The 21,871-nt window shown below is 42.7% G+C and overlaps 2 protein-coding genes and 1 non-coding gene across 7 annotated transcripts in view; 2 read left to right on the plus strand and 1 right to left on the minus strand.

Annotated features, from left to right (window-relative positions):
* RPRD1B (regulation of nuclear pre-mRNA domain containing 1B) overlaps positions 1-2,230 on the minus strand; it is a 77,329-nt gene extending 75,099 nt beyond the window's left edge. For all 5 annotated transcript variants that reach the window (XR_008619141.1, XR_008619142.1, XM_024128354.3 and 2 more), the window contains exon 1: positions 1,696-2,230. Coding sequence is in view for 3 of the 5 variants with exons in the window: in XM_024128354.3 (XP_023984122.1) it covers positions 1,696-1,846 (151 nt within the window). In the remaining 2 variants the exon portion in view is untranslated. The remainder of the gene's footprint in view (positions 1-1,695) is intronic.
* Positions 2,231-2,418: 188 nt separating this feature from the next.
* Positions 2,419-21,871, plus strand: part of TTI1 (TELO2 interacting protein 1) — a 43,922-nt gene continuing 24,469 nt past the window's right edge. Inside the window, exons 1-5 of the mRNA XM_024128311.3 lie at positions 2,419-2,537; positions 7,973-8,065; positions 11,522-11,580; positions 14,908-15,021; positions 17,721-20,063. Coding sequence (XP_023984079.1) covers positions 17,762-20,063 — 2,302 coding nt within the window. The 5' untranslated portion in view covers positions 2,419-2,537; positions 7,973-8,065; positions 11,522-11,580; positions 14,908-15,021; positions 17,721-17,761. The remainder of the gene's footprint in view (positions 2,538-7,972; positions 8,066-11,521; positions 11,581-14,907; positions 15,022-17,720; positions 20,064-21,871) is intronic.
* On the plus strand, positions 6,087-6,217 carry LOC112066232 (small nucleolar RNA SNORA18). Its single transcript, XR_002892488.1, has one exon. It is a non-coding gene; the product is annotated as a small nucleolar RNA SNORA18 (small nucleolar RNA).

A 21,871-nucleotide genomic window follows, 5' to 3' on the forward strand; every position in this document is an offset into this window, starting at 1 on the left:
CAAAAGTGACATCTGAGGTGGATTTTGACGTGCCTCTGAGATCCTACCAGATAGGATCCTGTAGAAAGCAATTCGAATTTTTCTGCCACATCTCAGATGACAGAAATAATATCTGAATGGCACAGTGGGGTACATGAATGGGGCTCTAGGAGGCCCAGGCTCTATCCCCCAACTACCCTGAGGGCTGAGGGGACCCCCATCTCAGTACAGCACATGATATTTGGGGGGCGGGGGGGGGTCTCTGCCAGAGGACTAGAACTGGGTCTCCTGAAAGAATACTGGATTTTGGTGTCTGCCAGTCTGATGTAGTCCGAGCTTCACTGGTTCTAAGGCCTTGAAAATACCACTTAGCCACTTCAGTTTCCTCATCTGTAAAACAGAGTGACATCCTGACCTCACAGATAGCAGAAAACACATGTAGAGCTACTTCCTATGCTATAAAGGGCCTACCACATACAGGCTGTCCAAAACAGCGCTAAGCTTCATTTGCTCAGCTTTCTGCTATGAAGCTCACTGGGGTATCAGATAGCTGTGTAGGTGCCCATCTTTCCCCAGCAGACTGTAAGCAATTTGAGGCAAAGAACATGCCCCACACTGAGTAATCAGTATCCCACCTCACCATTATTTATCCAGTGCCTACACTCTGCCTGACACCATGCTAGATGTTCATGTTGATTATCCTGTTTACTCTTCACCCCAAGTTGTTTAAGCCTCCGTTTTTTCCTCATCTGCTGAGTTCCTACTTCACAGAACTCTGAGACTGTAAAAAATGACAATGTATGTAATATCAGTACCGCACTTGGCACAGAACAAAGGCACAGTAAATATCAGTTATCATTATCTCTATTTTACAGATCAGGAAACTGAGGGAAAGACAAGTGAAGCTGTGGGGGCTCAGTAAATGGCAAAGTCAGGCTCCAGAGGCACTTGGCCTCTGGAGCCAACATGCTATCAAGCTCCCAACCCAGTGCCTGGCACACAACAGGCTGAGCTCAATCAATGGCTGCCAGATGCTGAGCAGGGTCTAGAACCAAGAAGAGCTGCATGAGAAGAGGAACCTGAGAGGCAAGGTCTAGGTGGTGTGGCCCCTTGACTTCTCTGCAATGGCAGTGACTGTACCCACTTCCCAGGGCAGTGCTGAGGACTAAGTGCGAGGATACACATAAGGTCCTAGCACAGTGACTGGCACAGAATAAAGGCTCTGTAAGTGGCAGTTACCCTTACCCTCTTTTGACAGATGAGAAAACAGAGGCTTAGAGAGAAGAAACTTGCCCGATATCACTCAGCTAGCAAGTGGCTGAGCCAGGGCTCGATCTAGGTAATCTTACTCCGAATGCCCAGCAACCGCCTGGCACACAACAGGCTAAGGCCTGTACCCTCCACCAGGCACTCAACGCTGACGAGAAAATAATGGTCACAAGTGTCAGGAGGAGCCGCAGAGGAAAGCGGCTGGGTTAACTGGGAGTCCTGAGCCCCGGTAGGTGGAACCTCAGACAAGTACCTTAAACCTTCCCAGGCCTCGGTTTCCTTCTCCGAGAAATGGGGATAACACTGTCTCCAACCTCAGAAGCGCAATCAATCAGAGGCCCAGGCCTGGAAAACCAGGCTCAGCTAAGAAGCTAGAGGGGCCTCGGGAGGGGGTGCGGGAGAGGGCTACCCAGGAGGAGGACCCATGGGGGTAGAGGGAGTGTTTACCTTTGCGGAGCTCACGATGCCACACCGAGACGATGGGTCCCGCGTGCTTGCGGTGGTGGATGAGCCACAAGGAGAGGGTCTGCACGCTCTGCTGAGAGTTGCTCAACTCTGAGAGCTTCTTCTCCAGCGCCGACTCGGAGAAGGAGGACATGGTGGCAGCGGTGAGGCCCAGCAGGGATCGGCCTGGGCCGCCCAGTGCGGCGGGGAGAGCGACGGCACGAGGCCGGGACCTCACCTGGCGGCCTGCGGGACTCTTTATGACTGACAGACGGCCGGGGGGGGCAAGAGGGGGAGGGGATGGGTCTCCGCAGTAACAGCAGCCCGCGCCGCCGCCACAAGATGGCCACCGACCTCTCACCCCGCCGCGAGAGCAGGGTCAAAGGGCAAGGGCCGGAGTGGCGTGGCACCGGGGGGAGTCAGAGTGTAGAAAAACACCCCTTCGGTGGCGAAGGCCTCTTTAAATCTCGCTCGGAGCACGCCGAAAGCGACAGACGGGAAAAAAGGCGCACTTCGGCGGCCTCCGGAAGGCGCTTTGACCGCTCGCGCCCGCACGCCGGCGCAGTGAGTATCACCGGAACCCTTTCTCCTGCTCCCGCAGAACCTTTCTGGCGCGGTGCGGCGCGCGAGTTACGCGTCACTTCCGGCGCGGCGGAGGAGGTGCGAGAGTGAGGGAAAGGCTGGAAGACGAGGTAAGGGAAGAGTGGCGCGAACGAGAGGGAGACAGCGACCGCGATCCCTTAGAGGGGGATCCTGAGGGGATGCTGAGGCTGAGAGATCATGACCTGGGAATGGAATGGGACCTTTCTCCCTCACCTGGCAGGCCCCAGCAGCACTCTTCCTCCGTACGTGTCCTGCTCTCTGGCCGCCCCCCCACAAAAAGCTTTTTTTGGTTCTGCCAAGCCACCCACGTGCACTTTTCACGCCTCCATGCCTTGCCTCTTGCTTTTCTTTTTCCAAAGGTGACGCCCCCCTTCTCACGCGGTGGGCTCCCACTAGGCCTCCGGAACCACCTTTAGTGGCCAGTTCCGATGTTTAGTCTGTGACAGCACCGCCGTCAAACACACCCTTGTGCTCCCGGCTCTTATTTGGTTGTTGTATTCAGGGAATTACAGGCTGCCTTCTGGGGGTTCATTTGAGTATTGCTCAAATTTAAGTAATACATGTTAACTTTGTTGGGGGGTGGGGTAAGGAAGTCAATGGGTTTGTTGACCTCCTTTAAGAAACACTATTTGAGACTATCCTTTGACTATTTTTTAAAAGTTTTAAATTCCAATTATCACATCAGCAGAGAAATTTGTTCTTCTAACTGCTGTGGGGTGGTGGTAGGGAGTTAGGTTACTGTAGACATAGTAGAATTTTTAAATATCCTGATCATAGTGGAACTGACCAGTTGTGGGCAGATTCCAGTTAGGAAGCACTGTACTAGTTGATGCCTGTTTTTGCTCATACTGCGCTGTTCTTTGCTTAGGGGCTTTTACTCCTTCAGAATGGAATCATCATAATCATAGCCAACATAACGAGCTGCTGCTATGGGCTAGACACTGTGTTTTCATATAGTGACTCATTTAATACAACAAAGCTATGCAATAGGTATTATGTTATTCCCATTTGGCAAATGAGGAAACTGAGGCTGAGGGAGCTTGGATGACCTACCCAAGATCACATAACTAAGGTTAGAGGGAAGGGACTCTACTTTATCTATCTTTTTTACCCCAGAACCTTATTCGTAGCTGACTGAGTGAATTAATATAAAATAGGTGAATAGCCTAAAATCACAGTCAATATCTAATCATAATTATAACCTAGGGCCTTTGAGTCCAAATCTAGGCCATCTTTCTGTATTAAGTAACAGTGTCATATACTGAGCACTTTTATACCAAGTCACTGTGTATTAAGCACATTACGAATATTCTTTTATTTAATCCTTACAACAGTCCTGTGGGGTACGGGTTATTATCACTATTTGACAGATGAGAAAACGTTAAACATGGTTGAGTAATCAATGTCACTTGGACACAAGAAATGACAGAACCAGGAATCAAATCAAGGTTATCTTATCCCAAATTCTTCACTCCCGAGCCAGTGGTTGATTGATTCATTCAGCCGATTATTTTTGAGAACCTATGTCTGAAGCACTATTCTAGGCAAACAGACAGAATCCATGTCCTTGGAAGCTTACCTTCTACAGGGGAAGATAAACGTGTGTAAAATGAGCCCGAAAGTTATAAATGCCTTGAATAAAAATTAAGGAGGGTAAGAGGTATGAGGAATGCACGTATGGGCAGATAGGTGTGTATTATATATACTGGTCAGAGAAGGCCTCACTGATATGGTGACATTTGATCAGAGCCTTCAGAGAAATGAGAGAACAAGCCCTATGCTATGTGGTGAATGTTCCAGGCAGAGGGAGAACCAAGTGCAGAGTCCTAAGTTCAGACCATTGTTGGCATTTTCAAGGACCAGCAAGGAGGACAGCTCAAGTGATGTGAACCAGGCTAGAAATAAGCTTAGAAAAGTTGCCAGGGACCATATCATGTGGGGAACTATAGGCAATAGTAAGGACTTTGGATATTACTCGGAATGAAAGAGTCCATTGGACCATTTTGAACAAAAGAGGAGCATGTGGCTATTAAGTAGAAAATAGACAGTAAGGGTGCAAGGGTAGGAGCAGGAGGGCCAGTTCAGCTGCTGTTGTGATAACCCAGGTGAAAGGAAGTCTCAGACCAGGGTGGAGGTAGTGAGAAAGGGTCAGATTCTGGGGATATTTTAGAGGAAGAGATCACAGGATTTACTGACAGTGTAGATATGAGGTATAAAAGAAGCAAGAGCTTATATGGCCCTAAGGGTTTTAGCCTAAGCAACCATAAGAATGGAGTTTGCACGTATGTACTGAATTGTGGGAAGAGCTGGTTTGGGTAGTAAGAGCAGGAGTTTAGATTTGTATGTGTCTAATTGGAAATGCCTGTCCAAGTAGAGGTATCTCATAGGCAATTGGGTTTATGGGTCTGGAGTTCAAGGGAGAGATCTGGGGTAGAGGTATAAATGTGGGAGTCATAAGGGGGAATAGGTATAGAAAGAAAAGGGACCCAGTGACTAAGTCCTAGGACATTTCAACATTTAGAGGTCAGAAAGATGAGGATGATATAATCATGTGATTTATCTTCTTTAGCCTGTTAATATTAATAACAGTGATTGATTTTCAAATATTGAGGCAGCCTTACATCCCTGGAATTTAGTCCTACTTTGTCATGGTGTGTAATTCTTTTTACATACTGCTAAATTATATTTCCTCATATTTTGTTTGGGATTTTGGCATCTATATTCATGAGGGAAATTGGTCTGCAGATTAAAATTTTTTTTATATTATCTTTATTGAGTTTTGGCATCAGGGTAATACTAGCTTCATAAAATGGATTGGAAAGTGTTTCTTCTTCCATTTCTAGAAGATTGTGTAGAATTGGTGTTAATTTTCTTTAAATGCTTGGTAGAAGTCTGCAGTGAAACCATCTGGGCCTGAAGATTTCTTCTTTCTTTTTTTTTTTGATTTTGGGAGTCTTTAAACAATAAATTCAGTTTCCTTATAAGGCTGTTCAGTAATCTATTTCAGATTGTGTGAATTGTGGTAGTTTGTGTTTTTTGAGAAATTTGCCATTTCATCTGTGAAATTTATGTGTATAAAATTATTTGTGGTATTCCTGTATTATCCTTTGATATCTGCAGTCTGTAGTACTGGTATTGGTAATTCCTCTCTCTCTCCCTCCTTCCCTCTCTCCTCTCCCTCTCTCTCTCCCTCTCCCTCCCCCCACCCCCATCAGTCTAGTTAGAAGTCAATTTTATTGATTTCTCTAAAGAACCATTTCTTTGGTTCATTGATTTTCTGTATTGTTTTTTGTTTTAAACTTCAATTCCTGCTCTGATTTTTATTATTTCTTCCTTCTGCTTGCTTTGGATTTATTTTGCTTTATTTTATTTTATTTGTCTTTTTCTAGGTTCTTACTGTGGGAGTTTAGATTCTTGATATTCATTTAAGAGCTTTCCTCTTTTCTAATATATATATTTAGTACTATAAATTTCCCTTTCAGCCTGGCTGTACCTATGTCTTACAAATTTTGATATGTTGAACTTTTATTTTCACTCATTTCCATGTATTTTTTAAAAATTTCCCGTGACATTTCCTCCTTGATCCATGAATTATTTAGAAATGTGTTGCTTAATTTCCAAGTGTGTGAAGATTTTCCTGTTCTCTCTCTATTAATAATTTCTAGTTTGATTCCATCGTGGTTGGGGAACACACTGTATGATTTTAGTTCTTTTAAATTTGTTGAGGTTTATTTTGTGGTCCAGGATATGGTCTACCTTGGTGTGTGTTCTGTGGACACTTGAAAAGAATGGTTGAGGTCTATCCTGATGGGGCTTTTTCTGTAAACCTACATCGTTGGAAATGCCTCATAGATTAATTGCGTGGTTTCCTTTACTCATAGAACTACCTGTTAGATCTGTGGGAAAGAACTACAAGACAGAGCTGCCAAGTAAACTATGAAAAACCTAACAAACTTTTTATCTTAGGTATTGGCATATCTCAATGATCTGTACTGTTCTAGGGTGTGATGGCTTAGGAGTGAATATGATTTGAACCTAATACATTTTTAGAGGGTGTTAAATTCAGAACCAGGCAGATCCATCTCCTGACCCTAAACATGCTCATGAGTAAAATTTGGATATAACAAGTCTTTTCAGTATTAGAAAAGATGAAGGGATAAATAGCAACATACCTGCTATAGTTAATAATTTCTAGGGTCCTAAAGTAAATCGCTTGAGGAAATTGGATCCCAAAGATTACAGGTGGGGAATTTTGAAGTGTGTCCATATTTCATTGGAGATCAAAGAAGCCTAACTAAAAGAACTGTGGGCTACTCACATGATAACTTCTTTTTGAAAGGGCTGTTTTATCTTGAAGATTATGAGTTTGGAGGAGCTAAGGTGAGTGGCAGTGGAAAGAATCAGAACATGTGAAATTCCTTAAAAATTTATTGACTTAAATAACTTTGTCTGTGTTACACATAATAAAAAAAACCCTTTAAAAAAAAGAAAAGAATGTATATCCTACTGTCTTAGTATTCTGTAAATGTCAATTATGTAAATGTTGGTTGGTGTAGTTGAGCTCTTGTGTTATAATTGCTATTGTTCTATCAGTTGTTGAGAGAGGAATGTTGAAGTCACCACCTATACTTGTGGTGACCACCTGTACTTTTCCTTTCAGTTTTATCCATTTTTGCTTCACACATTTTGCGTCTCTGTTTTGTGCATACACACTTAAGATTACTATGTCTTCTTCATAGATTTACCCTTTAATCATTATATAATGTCCTTCTTTGTCTCTGGTAATTTGTTTGCTCTGAAGTCTACTTTATCTGATATTAATATAGCTAGTCTTGCTTTCCTTTGATTAATGTTTACATGACAATATCTTTTTCCATCTTTTTACTTTCAACCTGACTATATCATTATGTTTGAAGTGAGTTTCTGGTAAACAGCATATAGTTAAGTCATATTTTTTAACCAACTCTGACAGTCTTTTTTTATTGGTGTATTTAGACATTTTACATTTAATATAATTATTGATATGTTAGAGGTTAAGTCTGAAATTTAATTCTTTTGTTTTCTGTTTGTTCTGTTTTTTTGTTTCTCCATTTTCTTTTTTTCTCCAGACTTCCTCTACTTGAACATTTTTTAGAATTCCATTCAATTTATCTATAGTGTTTCTGAGTGTATCTCTTTGTATAAATATTTTAGTGGTTCTTCTAGGTATCATATTATGTGTATATAACTTATTTTTGACAGGTCTAGTGAAGTATATTTACCTTACTTCCTTTATGTCTCTTTACCCTTTCCTGTTTATATTTGTCTTAAATATTTCCTCTAGATACATTTAGAACCACATCAGTCAGTGTTATAATTTTTGCTTTAACTGTCAAACACAGTTTAGAAAATTTAAAAGAATAAGAAAAACCTATTGTATTTATACATATTTTTATTTACCATGTTCTTTCTTCCTCCTTGATGTTCCAAGATTCTTTTTTTTTTTTTAATGTTTCTTTTCTGTTTAGAGAATTTCCTTTAGCCATTCTTTTAGAGTAGGCCTGCTGGTGACAAATTCTCTTAGTTTTCCTTCATCTGAGGATATCTTTCCAGTTCTTTTTTTTTTTTCTCATGGACATTTTTGCTGGGTATAGGATTCTGTGTTGACAGTTTTTTTTTTTTTTTTTTTTTTTTTCAGCACCTGAAAATTATTGTGTTGCTTCCTTCTGGCCTACATGGTTTATGAGGAAAAATCCAGTGTCATTCAAATAGTTTTTCCCGTATAGGCAAGGTATCATTTTTCTCTGGCTGCTTTCAAGATTTTTTGTCATTTGTTTTCATAAATTTTAATTTTAATTATAATTATAATTGGTGCAAATTTCTTTGGGGTAATGCTGTTTAGGGTTCACTCAGCTTCTTGAGTATATAGATTTATGTCTCTTGCCAAATTTGGGGAGCTTTCAGTGCTTTGAGTACTTTTTCAACCCTGCCCTTTTTCTTCTCTCATTCTGGGATGCTTAAATCATTTGTTATAGTCCCATAGGTCCCTGAGCCTCTTTTCAGTCTGTTTTCTCTTTGTTGTTCAGATTAAGTAATTTCTCTTATTCTGTCTTCCATGTTACAGATTCTTTCCTTTGTCGCCTCCATTCTCCTGTTGAACCCATCTGCTGAGCTTTCTATTTGTTATTGAATTTTTCAGTTCTAAAATTTCTGTTTGTTTTTTCTTTGTATCTTCTATTTCTTTGCTGAGGTTTTCTGTTCTTTTGTTTTAAACAAGTTCATAATCGCTTATTGAAGCATTTTCATCACAGCTGCTTTAATAACTTTGTCAGATAATTCTAATGTCTCTGTCATCTTAGTGTTAACGTATATTGATTGATTTTTCTTTTTTTATTCATTTGGAGATCTTCCTGGTTCTTGGGTATGGTGAATGATTTTTGACTGGACATTTTTGTATTGTGTTCTAAGACTCTGGACCTTATAGAAGTCTTCTTTTTAGTTGGCTTCCTCTGAAACCACTCTGGCAGGATAAGGCAGGGGTGGGGGGACCAACCTTGTTACTTCCAAGTGTAGGTAGAAGTCCAGATTCCTCACTCAGCCTCCTTTGACACCCATGAGGGAGGGCTCCTAATTACTGTTAGGTAGAAGTGGGAGTCCTGTCTCCCCACTCCTACTTAGCCTTCTATTTCTTTTTTCCCCCCGTCTTTATTGAGATGGAATTGACATACAACATTGTAAAAGTTTAAGATGTACAATGTAATGATTTGATACATATATTAGTGTATATATATTGAGAATGATTACCACAATAAGGTTAGTTAACACCTCCATCACCTCACAAAATTACCCTTTTGTGTGTGTGGTAAGAACATTTGAGATCTACTCTACTCTCTTAGCAACTTCATGGATCATCAGACTGACCTTGCAAACTTTTATAATAGATTACCAAAATATACCTGTTCCACCCCACCCCCAACATTGATTCTGATTCAGTAGATCTGGTGTGAGGCCCAGGAATCTGTATTTACATTGTTTCCCCTTGGTTCTGATAAACAGTTGGGTTGGAAACCTCTGGTGTAGTGAAAAGAATGCATACAGCATTTGGAGTCACACAGGCTTGAGGTAAATCCCACTGCTTGCTGTGTAACCTTGGGCATCACTTAATCTCTCTGAACCTTGTGTTACTCAGCTTGTAGACAAGGAATTTCACACTTTTTTTTTTTTTTTTTTTTTTTTGCCGTACGCGGGCCTCTCACTGTTGCGGCCTCTCCCGTTGCGGAGCACAGGCTCCGGACGCGCAGGCTCAGCAGCCATGGCTCACAGGGCCAGCCGGTCCGTGGCATGTGGGATCTTCCCGGACCGGGGCACGAGCCCATGTCCCCTGCATCGGCAGGCGGACTCTCAACCACTGTGCCACCAGGGAAGCCCTAGACAAGGAATTTATGTACACTGCCTAGCATATGGTGGTTTTTTTCAACAAACATTAATTCTCTTCTTTCTAGTCAAGAACTTGTGTTGGCAATTCTTTTATTTAAACTCCTATTTCTGGGATCTAAACCCAGTCTTTCTACCATGTGCTAGTTAATTCAAAGTTAGAAGTTTTAGAGATCATCTTATCTACCAAGTTTATTTTATGTTGAAGAAACTAAAATTCATGGAAACCACACATCAGGTACTGTCAGAGCCAGGACGATCACCCAGATTGTCAGATTCCTGTTCTCATACTTATTCTGTCTGGAAACACCCTAAAAATGGGCTGGCATACAGTCAAAATCTAGAATTATGATTGCCGCCTGAGAGTGAATCTAGTAAGATCCTCCTGTAATGGATGAGATCAACTACCTGTAGGAATAACTCACCCCAGGAGAAGAGGATGGTGGGTTTTTCCCAGACTCCAGTTCACACATATCTGGTATCAAAGATCCACCAGAGAGAGAGCCAGATCTTGGTCTATGGTGATTGATGCAACAAGCATTTATTGAATGCCTGCTCTTTGCCGGAAGCAATAAACAAGACTGTCAACTATTACTGCCCTCATAGAGCTTATATTTTAGTGGGAAGAGAGAGACAATAAACAAATAAATAGGTGGATAACTTGGTTTGACAGATGGTACTAAATGCTGTGGAGGAAAATTTCAAAGGCAGGGAAGGAGATTGGGAGTGCAAGGCAGGGGAGGAGTGAGGATGGGTTGCAGTTTTAAATTGGGGTGATCAGAGAAGGCCTCCCTCAGAATTCACATTTGAGTAAAGCCCTGAAAGGTGAGAGAGCAAGCCATGAGGATATATCGTGGAACAGCAAGTTACAAAGGCCCCGAGCAGGTGGTCTCATCAGAACATCACCCCTGTGTGAGGCATGGCTCATTTGCCATGATGGTGTCCCTTCTCGTCTCTGCCTTTATTAGGGGCTACAACTTTTCTGCTTTCTGGCCTTTGCTTGTGAGGTATTGTTCCTTGAACAGCCTTCCCATGCAGCCCCAAGTGTGTATTCCCCCCACCCCAACATAAATCCTCCTCCCTCCATGAACCCTTCCCTTTTGGTGTTCATTCTTTTTCTAAGTTCCTTTTGTACTTCTCTGGGGTTTTTTCCTCCCTTTTTCACTTTTTAACTATATGATACAATAAGTACCTTGTGGTCTATCGTCTTATCTTTTAAGTGTCTGTAAAGTATAGCACCTACAGATTGTCCCGTTTGCACCACCTGGACGCCATGGCCCAGGGATCTTACACAGCCCATCCCTGTGAAAAGGCAGAAAGAGATGGGAAGGAGGGGAAGAAGCTGCCAGGGGAATGGGTTCACTCAAGCACTCCGATTGCAGATCTCTTCCCCCACCTCCCCAGTGATTGCTTTCTATGACCATGGAAGGGGTACACTGAACTCAGAAAGGGTTAGAGTCAAGAACTGGTTTATATAGTCACTGTCTTCCACAGTTGAACTCTGGGTTGTTTTCTCTGCTCACCCCGAGAATCAGCTTGTTCTGAATGCCTCATCCCAGTATCACTTTCTGGGCCAGAATACCCCAGTTGCTGTCAGTTATATAAAAATCAAACTTTGCAGTGCCACTTTAATCAGTGTTGCATTTTATCGGAATAGAATCTAGGACTCCTAAGCTTCTAAATCTCTGAGCAGTTCCTTCTGTAATCGACATATCGTCACACAGGTGTGATTTCATGACCATCCCATAAAGGTATATGATTGCCTTTTATAGTCATGCCATGGTAGCAATTTGTTATACTCTCTTCCTTACAGAAAGCTGGTTTATGTATTTCTGAGCCCGTAACCCATTCTTTTGAAGATCTCCAATTGTGGTAAGTCTTCATCTGTATAGTATCCCATTGGGAGAATATACCACAGTTTATCCATTCTACTATAGATGTGCATTTGGGTAGTTTCTTTGTGGGGACAATTGTGGATAGTGTATTCCAGAACACATCTATTGTTAAATTTATGTATGCACTTCTGTTAGGTATATATCAAAGAATGTGATTACCAGGTCATAGAGCGTATGTATGTTTACCTTTAAAATAATAGATATTGCCTAAGGATTTTCCAAAGTAGTTGTATCAATTACACTCTTACCAGCATTGAATGAGAGTTTCGGTTGTTTTATATCCTTGCCAACGCCTAGTATTTTCTTTTCCTTTTTCTTTTTTTCCCCTTTTTTTCAGCTTAGCCCTTCTGGTGGGTGTGTAATGGTATTTTGTTGTGGTTTTATATTGCATTTTCCAGAGCAATGATGTTAATGTCTTTGCATACGTTTATTGGCCATTTGGATATCCTCTATTGTGGTATGCCTGTTCAAGTTCTTTTCCATGTTTCTGTTGGATTGTCTTTTTCTTAATGATTTATAGAAAATCTTTTATATTAATTTCAGTGTAGTCCAATTTATCATTTTTTTTATGGTTAGCTCTTTCCTGTGTCCTGTTTAAGAAATCTTTGGCTACTCCAAGATTAGAGAGACGTTCTTTGTTTTCTTCAGAAAGCTTTGTTATTTGACATTTCATGTTTAAATCTAGTATGAGATGTAATCAAGACCTATATATTTTTTCATATGGATAGCCAGGTGGCACAGTACCTTTAATTGAAAAGACCATTCTTTCCCAGTTGATTTCAGTGTCAACTTTGTCAGGTATGTGAGTCTATATATGGAGTCTCTGTTGTATATGTGGGGGCTATTTCTGGACTCTATTCAGTTCCACTAATCTGTTTGTCTTTCTTTTTGCCCTTTAATTATTGTATCTTTACAGTAAATCTTGAAATCAGATAGTGTAAAACTTGCACCACCAAAATTTACCAATTTAATTCCTCTTCTTCAAGATTGTCTTTGCTATTCTAGGTTGTTTGCATTCCCATATCAATTTTAGAGTTGTCTTATAACTTTCTATAAAAATGCTGCTGGGGTTTTGATTGGGATTATGTTGATTCTATACCAGCTGTTCTTACCCAGGGTGATTTTTGCCCTACACAGGACATTTGGCAGTATCTGGAGACATTTTTGGTTGGTACTCTTGGGGGAGTGCTACTGGCATGTTGGGGACAGAGGCCAAAGATGCTGCTAAATATCTGACAATGCACAGAACAGCTCTCCGCCAACAAATTATCCTGCCCAAAATGTCAGTAGTGCCACTGCTGAGAAACTCTGAATTCATGTAATCAGTGTTTCAGTTGGGCTTCTGTCCACCATCTTATTAAGTATTTGTTTTCTGTTTGAGCCACCAGTTTTGCTTCCCTTTTTCTCATTTTTCACCTTTTGGATCAGTCAAAAGTACTTATTATCCCATTTTTACTACTGTCTGAACTTTTATAGCTCTTTTGGAGTTTACCCTGTAGATTTCAACATGCATTCTTGACATGCATTCTTGACAGTCTAATACAGATTTTTTTTATCACTTCCTGATACCACTAGACTCTTAATACACTTAACTCCTTTTATACTATCCATGCACCTTTTGTGCATTATTGTCTTGCATTTTACCCTCAGTTGTGAAAGATAGTTTTATAGGGTGTAAAATTCAAGGTTGGCAGCTACTTTCTTTTCACACTTTAAAGATGTCATTCTGTTGTTTTCTGGATTTCATCATTTCTTTAGAGAAGTTGACTGTCACTTCTGTTGCTGCATTACTTTTAAGATTTTTCTCCATACTTTTGGTTTTTCAGCAGTTTGACTATGATGTGTCTGTGTGTGTTTCTCTTTGTATTGTCAACTTGGGCTTTGCTGAGCTTCTTGAATCGGTGGGTTGATCTCTTTCATTTGTTTGGACATCTCTCAGCCATTTGTCCCCCAGCAGCAGCCTTCTCTCAGAAGTCATGTATTTTGAGATCCCTGAAGACTATGGTTTTGCATATAGGACTCCAGTCCTATATGACCACATTAAAAGCATCGTGGTTTCTTTTTCCTCAGTGACAGCCCTCAGCCTGGGCCTCTTCGTAATCCTGAGCCATGTCCAGGATCAGCAAATGGAAAACAAACAAACAAACAAAAAAACCCAACTATTGATTGTTGACTCACTGTGAACTTTCATCCTTCACTAGAGTATTAGTTCATCTGGTCTTTGGTGCTTCTGCAACTATTTGATGCTTTAAGAAATGATTTTTGTAATTTATCTGGTTTCTCTAGTTGTCACCTGGAGTATTGGCCTGCCATACCCTACTACATCCAACTTGAAAGGAGAATCTGTACAGATGTTTCTGAGTGCTTATATGCCAGATGCCCTTGTAGGTTCTAGGTGTAGGATTGCCCATAAAGTAGGTAAAACAGGCATATACAAAATAATTCAGCATGCTAAATACTGTAATAACAGTATGTACAGTGGTAGGAGAAAGGAGGAGAATATGAAATAGCACTACGTGTTTAGGAAATTGCAAGTTTTATAATTTCACATGGTTGCAGTTTCAAGTTCAAGGGGTGAAGCAGTGTGAAATGAGGTTGATGAGACAGGCAGGGCCCTGATGTTGCAGGGCCCTGTATGCCATGGTAAAAAGGTGTTTGTACTTTAGGCAGGCTACAAAGAGCAGGTGAAGGATTTTAAACATGGAAAAGAGTGATCCAAATTTTTGTTTTTAAAAAATTACTTACATGTCAGTGTGAAATATGGATTCAAGAAGGGCAAGCACACAAGGCAAGGGTGGCCAGAGAAGAAACCATTACGGTCAGTCCAATATCAAATAGATGATTATCATCATCAACAGCTTTGAAAGATGTTGAAGGGGTAGAACTGATGAAATTTAAGGGAACAGTGGAATTAAGAGGGAGGTGAAAGAAAGCAGAGAGGCTAAGGCGTCTAGCCCAGGTGAGGACCATAAATCACAAAGGGAATACAGAAGAAAGCAGATAAGTTCAGTTTGGGACAGGTTGTGTTCTCACTTCACTTGCTCTATTACAGTTTTTGTCATATAATCTGAGAACATAGTTCAGGGGACCCCAAGTTATTGTCTTGAAACTCCTGAGATAAATAAGAGAGATGCAGAGCCCCCGGCCATCGCCTTCACCCCAGCTTTAACCAGACCCTCTGATTTTATCTGTTTTACGTGCTGGGCTTCCACTTAAACGTTTTATTTGAAGAAAGTTTTCCATGCTAAAAGAAAAAAAAAGTTACTCAGCAACGTTTCCTTCTTCATTCGTCTTCCCATTTTAGGTCTGTTTCGAGTCACTTCTTGTTTGAATGGAGTCCTCTGGTAGGGCATGTGGTGCTGCCCTCTCTGAATCCTTGCACATGGCTCTTTCACCCTGACGGCTGAATATCTTTGCTGTAAGTAGAGTTTGGGGGCCACAATCCTTTATTTGCAGTCAGTAGATGCTTTTCCACTGTCTTCTATTGCAAATGAGAAGTCCAAAGCTGGTCTTTTTCCTTTATAAGTTATTTGTTGTTTCTTCCTGAAGGCATATGTGATTTTTTTTTCCCTTTATCTTTCAGTGTACAGGAATTTTACCACAATTTGACTAGGTGTGTATCCTTCAGTCTTTTCAATCTCCAGATAAATCCTTTTGCAGCTCAGGGAAATGTTTCAGTTATTTATTTGTTTTAGCTCCTCCATCTGTTCCTTTTTTTCCTTCCAGAATTCCCAGCTATTTATATGTGGGTTCTCCCAGATCTGTCCTCCAAGTCTCACATTTTCCATCTCTTTGTATTTTTGCTCAGAGTTTTAAGATAGCTCTACTTGATCTTCCCAGCCACTAATTGGATCTCAGCAATTAACCGCCTTTTTTTTTTTTAATCAGTTGAGCTTTTTTAGTGTGGAAAGACATGTTTTTAAATTCTAAGAAATAGCTTTTGTCTTGTAATAGAATTTCCTTATTGGTCTTATTATTTTTCATATTCTTGTCTGTCTCCTTTAGCATTTCTGTTAAACTAAGGTTCACCACCTCAAGGGTGCTCTGTTTACATTTCCTGCTCCTGACTGTTGGGTCCCAGTAAGTGGTTACTTCCTTTGCTTCTGTTGTTCTAACTACTAGTACCTTGGGCAAGGGGTGGCACAGTAGCCTCTGGGTCATCAGTGTGTAAGCTGGTGCTGATAGGGTGTCAGTAGGCCCTGGCGCAGTTTTCTGGCCTCAACACCTGGCATTTTACTAGTCTGGAATAGGGAAGATTTGAGCTTCTTCCCTTCCCTGGCTTTGTGAGGGTCACAGAGACCAGGAGATATCCCCCCAAGGAACCTCACAGACCAGCCTTGCCCTTCCTCTCATGGAGTTCTGTGGACCAGACTCTGTGCAGGGTATGAGAGCCTGATTGTTGCCCTGGAGCCCTCTCCTGACCCATGGAGGAGATCCAGCACCAGCTCTCTCTCTGGACTGAGCAGGTCTTGCCCACACCCACCAGGCACCACTTGCCTGCCAGCACTACTGGGGACAGCGAGAAGCAGCGGACACTTTCTTGTCATCATCTGTTCAGAAGCCCCCAGCAAATAGAGCTGAGACAGAGAGAGAGAAAGAGAGAGAGAGAAGGAGACACCACCAGACTAGGTGATCTCTAAGCCTCCATCCAGTACCAGCGTTTTACAGTTGTGCATGTTTAATGGTCTCCAGCTTCAACTCAGTCCTCAGTACCCTTGGGCCACACTTTTGTGTCTTCCCAGCATGCTCTGCTTCCCCAAAGGGAATATTTGAGAATTTTATTTCTCTCCTCAAGCCCTCTGTTTACCCGCCTTCTTATTCGCTATCAGTCCATGACTTTGCATTTCCCCTCACAGAGAAAAGAGCCTCTTCTCCGTGAGGGGAAATGCAAAGTCACGGGCTGATAGTCCATGTGTAAAGTCGCTCAGCTCCTTCACTTACCTATAAACCTGTCTCCTTTCACTGCCTGCCTGCCATCCACCTCTCCATCCTGCTCAAATCTCTCTTCTCCCGTGGTCTCTGTGATTGTGTGCGCTCCTGGTTTTCCCATTTCTCTGGGCACTCCCTTTCATTTTGTTTTGCTTTCAGTCTCACCCAGCTCTGAGTCTTCTCCTGTATTACTGGCTGCCAGGGGGTCTTTTCAATGCATAAAGTTGTTCCTATCACCCTTTGCTTGAAATCTCTCCATGACAAGAACAGGCAAAATTAGTCCAGGCTGATAAAAGTCAGAGTAATGGTTACCTCTGGGCAGGGGAAATAGGAATTGATTGCAAAGGGGCATGAGGGAGCCTTCCAGGGTGCTGGAAATATTATATATCTTATTTTGGGTAGTGGTTCTTTGAGTCTCTGCGTACATTAAAATTCACTGAGTTGTTATGTTAAGACTAGTGCCTTTCACTCTTTGTATATAATACCTCAAGTTAAAAAAGACAAAACCTGGGCTTCCCTGGTGGCACAGTGGTTGAGAGTCCGCCTGCCAATGCAGGGGACACGGGTTCGTGCCCCAGTCCAGGAAGATCCCACATGCCGCGGAGCGGCTGGGCCCATGAGCCATGGCCTCTGGGCCTGCGCATCCAGAGCCTTGCTCCGCAACGGGAGAGGCCACAACAGTGAGAGGCCCTGCTCCGCAACGGGAGAGGCCACAACAGTGAGAGGCCCGGGTACCACAAAAAAACAAAAAAAAAACAAAAAAAAAACAAACCTTCAGTGGCTCTCCATCTCTACCACAGGTTAAAATCCATACTCCTTAGAATAGCCCACAGGTTCCAATTCATTCCTCCCTTGAGTCTTGGCTCAAGCATCTTCTTCCTGTAAAACCCACCCTGGCTTTCTGAGTGTTATGACGCATATGTCTTCTACACTCATGTAGGACCATAAGCACAGGCCTAGCCTAATTCTTAAGAGACTGTGTTGTAACTGTACATCTGCTTCCCTCCCTGGACTGGGAGCTCCCTAAGACTAGGAACCGGCTCTTTTCTGTTCCATTGCTCCCCTAGCACCGTGTGGCGTGACTGGTACATAAGCCCCCACTGAATGTCTGTTGAATGAATGAGTGCAAGTTCACTTTGTATTTGCTTTGAGCTTGGCCTTCTTTACTGAAAAGTCTCCTCCCTCCAGCCTGCAGGGTGTTTCCTCACTGAGAGGAAGCCTGTTGCACAATGGCGGTTTTTGATACTCCAGAGGAGGCCTTTGGCGTCTTGCGTCCCATCTGTGTTCAGCTCACAAAGACCCAGACAGTGAAGAACGTGGAGCGTCTGCAGGCACAGTTACAAGTCGTGAGTGACTCTGCCCTTCAGGAACTTCAGCAGTACATCCTCTTCCCTTTGCGATTTACCCTGAAGACCCCGGGCCCCAAAAGAGAGCACTTGATCCAGAGTGTGGTGGAATGCATCACCCTTGTCCTCTCTTCAACGTGTGTGAAGGAACAAGAACTTCTCCAGGAACTCTTTTCGGAACTCTCTGCTTGCCTGTATTCACCCAACTCCCAGAAACCTGCAGCTGTGTCAGAGGAGTTGAAATTGGCTGTGATCCAGGGCCTCAGTGCATTAATGCACTCGGCTTATGGGGACATCATTCTGACTATTTATGAGCCCTCCATTCTGCCTCGTTTAGGATTTGCTGTATCTTTACTGTTAGGCCTAGCAGAACAGGAGAAATCAAAACAAATTAAAATGGCTGCCTTAAAATGTTTACAGGTTCTACTCTTTCAATGTGAGTGTCAAGACCATCCAAGGTCCTTGGATGAACTTGAGCAAAAGCAGCTGGGGGATTTGTTTGCTTCTTTTTTACCTGGCCTCTCAACTACACTGACCAGGGTCATCACAGGAGACTTTAAACAAGGGCACAGCGTTGTCGTGTCTTCCCTAAAGGTCTTTTACAAGACAGTGAGCTTCATTATGGCTGATGAACAGCTCAGAAGAGTCTCAGAGGTCCGAGCAAAGCCTGCCGTGGAGCACAGAGTAGCGGAGCTGTTGGTTCACAGGGAAGCCAATTGGGTAAAAAATACCGGCGACAGGTTGACTGTCCTTATTAAAAAGATAATTGAGTGCGTTTCAGTTCACCCACACTGGAAGGTGAGGCTGGAACTGATAGACTTTGTCGAGGCCCTTCTCTTGAAGTGCAGTCAGTCACTGGTCCAATCGGCTGGTCCCCTTCTGAAGGCTCTGGTGAGTCTGGTAAATGATGAGAGTCCTGACGTCCAAGCCCAATGCAATAAAATTCTGAGACGTTTTGCAGATGAGAGAGTCGTGGTGGGCAGCAGAGCCTTTGCTGACATCTTGTCAGAAAACCTGCACTCCCTTGCCACGTCCCTTCCCCGCCTGATGAACTCCCAAGACGATCAGGGCAGATTCTCTACTCTTTCCTTGTTACTCGGGTACCTGAAACTCTTGGGCCCCAAAGTGAACTTTGTCCTCAACTCTGTGGCCCATCTCCAGCGTCTTTCCAAAGCGCTTATCCAAGTTCTGGAATTAGACGTGGCCGACATCAAAATTGTTGAAGAGCGGCATTGGAACTCTGAGCATCTGAGCACTTCTCCAGAGACTTCAGCCTCGCGGCCATGGGCTCAAATGCAGAGGAGATATTTCCGCTTCTTCACTGACGAGAGGGTTTTCCTGCTCTTGAGGCAGATTTGTCAGCTTCTTGGTTTCTATGGGAACCTCTACTTGCTCGTGGATCCCTTTATGGAACTGTACCACGAGTCTGTGGTTTACCGGAAGCAGGCCGCCATGATCCTTAATGAACTGGTTATAGGGGCTGCTGGGTTAGGGGTAGAGAATCTTCATGAAAAACACATTAAAACAAGCCCAGAGGAACTGAGGGAGATCGTGACTTCAATACTTGAAGAATACACAAGCCAAGAAAACTGGTATTTGGTCACTTGCCTGGAAGCTGAAGAAGTGGGAGAGGAGCTGACAATGATGCAGTCAGGCCTTCAGGCCCTCACATCTGGGGCACACACCTGCCAGGCTACCTCTTCTCCCACCTTCTCAAAGCCAAGTCCCACGATCTGCTCCATGAACAGCAACATCTGGCAAATATGCATCCAGTTAGAAGGGATTGGCCATTTTGCACACGCACTAGGGAAAGACTTCCGTTTGCTCTTGATGTCAGCCCTCTATCCAGTCCTGGAGAAAGCTGGAGACCAAACCCTGCTTATCAGTCAGGCGGCCATCAGTGCCATGATGGACATTTGCCAGGCTTGTGGCTACGACTCCCTGCAGCAGCTAATCAGTCAGAATTCAGACTATTTGGTAAATGGTATCTCTTTAAATCTGCGTCATCTGTCTCTCCACCCGCATACCCCGAAGGTCTTGGAAGTCATGCTACAGAACTCAGATGCTAGCCTGCTCCCTTTGGTGGCAGATGTGGTTCAAGATGTCTTGGCTACCCTGGACCAGTTTTATGATAAGAGAATAACTTCCTTTGTCAGTGTACTGCATGCCCTGCTGGCAGCATTAGGTACATTGAGAGCCCTTTTTTAATGCTGATTGGAGGGAAGGACTAGTATCCTTGTTCGCCTAACTGTTTTTTTCTTGGTTTGCGGTTATGCTATGGAGAACGTTATTTGAATAGGTGTCTGTCTGGTCCCACATGTTACGGTAGAGTTCCATTGCTTATGTTTTTATACTTTTAATAATCTCTACCATCTGTTGAACCCCTGCTCTGTCCCAGGGACATAAACCCTGCAGACTAAATGTAAACATTTTTATTTTGCAGGTAAGGAAAACGAAGGCTCAGTGAGCTCCTACTTAGCCAAGGTCACACAATTAATAAGGAGGAAAGTCAGGATTTATGACAATTTTGTTCTTTTCAATATACCGGACTGCTTCTGACAGTATTTAGAGTTAGCAGTATCTATGCTAATGGAGAACAGGACTAACGTAAATTATTCAGTCCACAGATAATCTAGAACAGTACTGTCCGATGGAACTTTCTATGATGACGGAACTGTTCTATATCTGTTCTGTCCAATACAATAACTACATGTGGCTAGTGCAGCTGAGGAACTGAATTTTTTATTTTTATTTAAATAGCCACATGTAGCTAGCTAGTGACTGGCATGTTGGACAGAGCAGGTCTAGAAACTTTCTTTTAACCTTTTAATTGTGTGAGGTGGTTTGAATTTCTCTACTTCCCTTTCACCCTGTTGGGTGTCTGTTGGAGGTGTTACCCACCATTAAAATGGCAAAGTTTTGGACTATAAGAAAGAGAATCCCTTCAAAGGATAGTCAATCTTAAAATGAAAAAAAAAAAAAAAACTATATATATATATATATGTATATATATATGAGCTATATACATGAGTTCCTTTTATCCAAAGAGCATACCTCCAGTATTTATTTCAGTACTTCTAATAGCCGCCAAAGTAGGTGGAAAGGTCACTGACCTCATTTTGTCAGCTGAAAAAGCTAAGGCCATGTAAGAAAGTTTCTCAAGGAAGGTGACTAAACAGGGACAGTCCTCTGCCCTGTAGCTGATACCACTTCCACTGTTCATTCATTCATTCATGAATGTTCACATGCAGTGTACATATTCTTTTATTCATTTAGTAAAGATTACCTGCTGTATGTTAGACACTGTGCTAAGTAATCAGGATTCAGCAGTGAACAAGGTGAATAAACTCAAGGAGCTTTCCTGCTACTGCAAGAGAGTAACAGGACAGTAGCAGAGTGGTCAGGGGACTTGATCATGGCACTTTCTTTCTGAGGAAACGGCATTAGAGCTGAGACCTGAAGGGTGAGAAGGGCCCATCAGTACATATGGAGCTGTCACATCCTTTTTATGGTTTTGAAGAACATTCAGGCAAAGGGAACAGCAGGTGCAAAGGCCTGGAGGGAAGAAAGGGCTTGGGGTCTTTGGAGAATGGAGAAGAGATCATTGTGGAGACAGTGACACAAGATGAAATTGGAAGGATGGGTGAGGATGAATCCCACGGGGCCTTGTAGACCAAGGGAAGAAGTGGGGGTTGTATTTTGCAACCTCTTGGAAGCCTGTGTGCTGGACTAGTCACTGGGATGGCAGTGGTGACCAAGGAGAACATGGAAATACTCCTAAGACTGGCTTACTGCTTATAGATTTTAGGCTATGACTGGCTTCCATGGCCCAAATATACCCCAGGCTTCCATCCTTAGTGTTTTGAGGAACTCTACTACATGTCAGTTTGAGTTTTAAAAAATATATTAACAAAAGGCCTATTAAATATATCCTCTCGGGCTTCCCTGGTGGCGCAGTGGTTGGGAGTCCGCCTGCCGATGCAGGGGACGCGG

This window comes from Physeter macrocephalus, chromosome 14 (assembly GCF_002837175.3).
Source record: "Physeter macrocephalus isolate SW-GA chromosome 14, ASM283717v5, whole genome shotgun sequence".
Lineage (NCBI taxonomy): Eukaryota > Metazoa > Chordata > Mammalia > Artiodactyla > Physeteridae > Physeter > Physeter macrocephalus.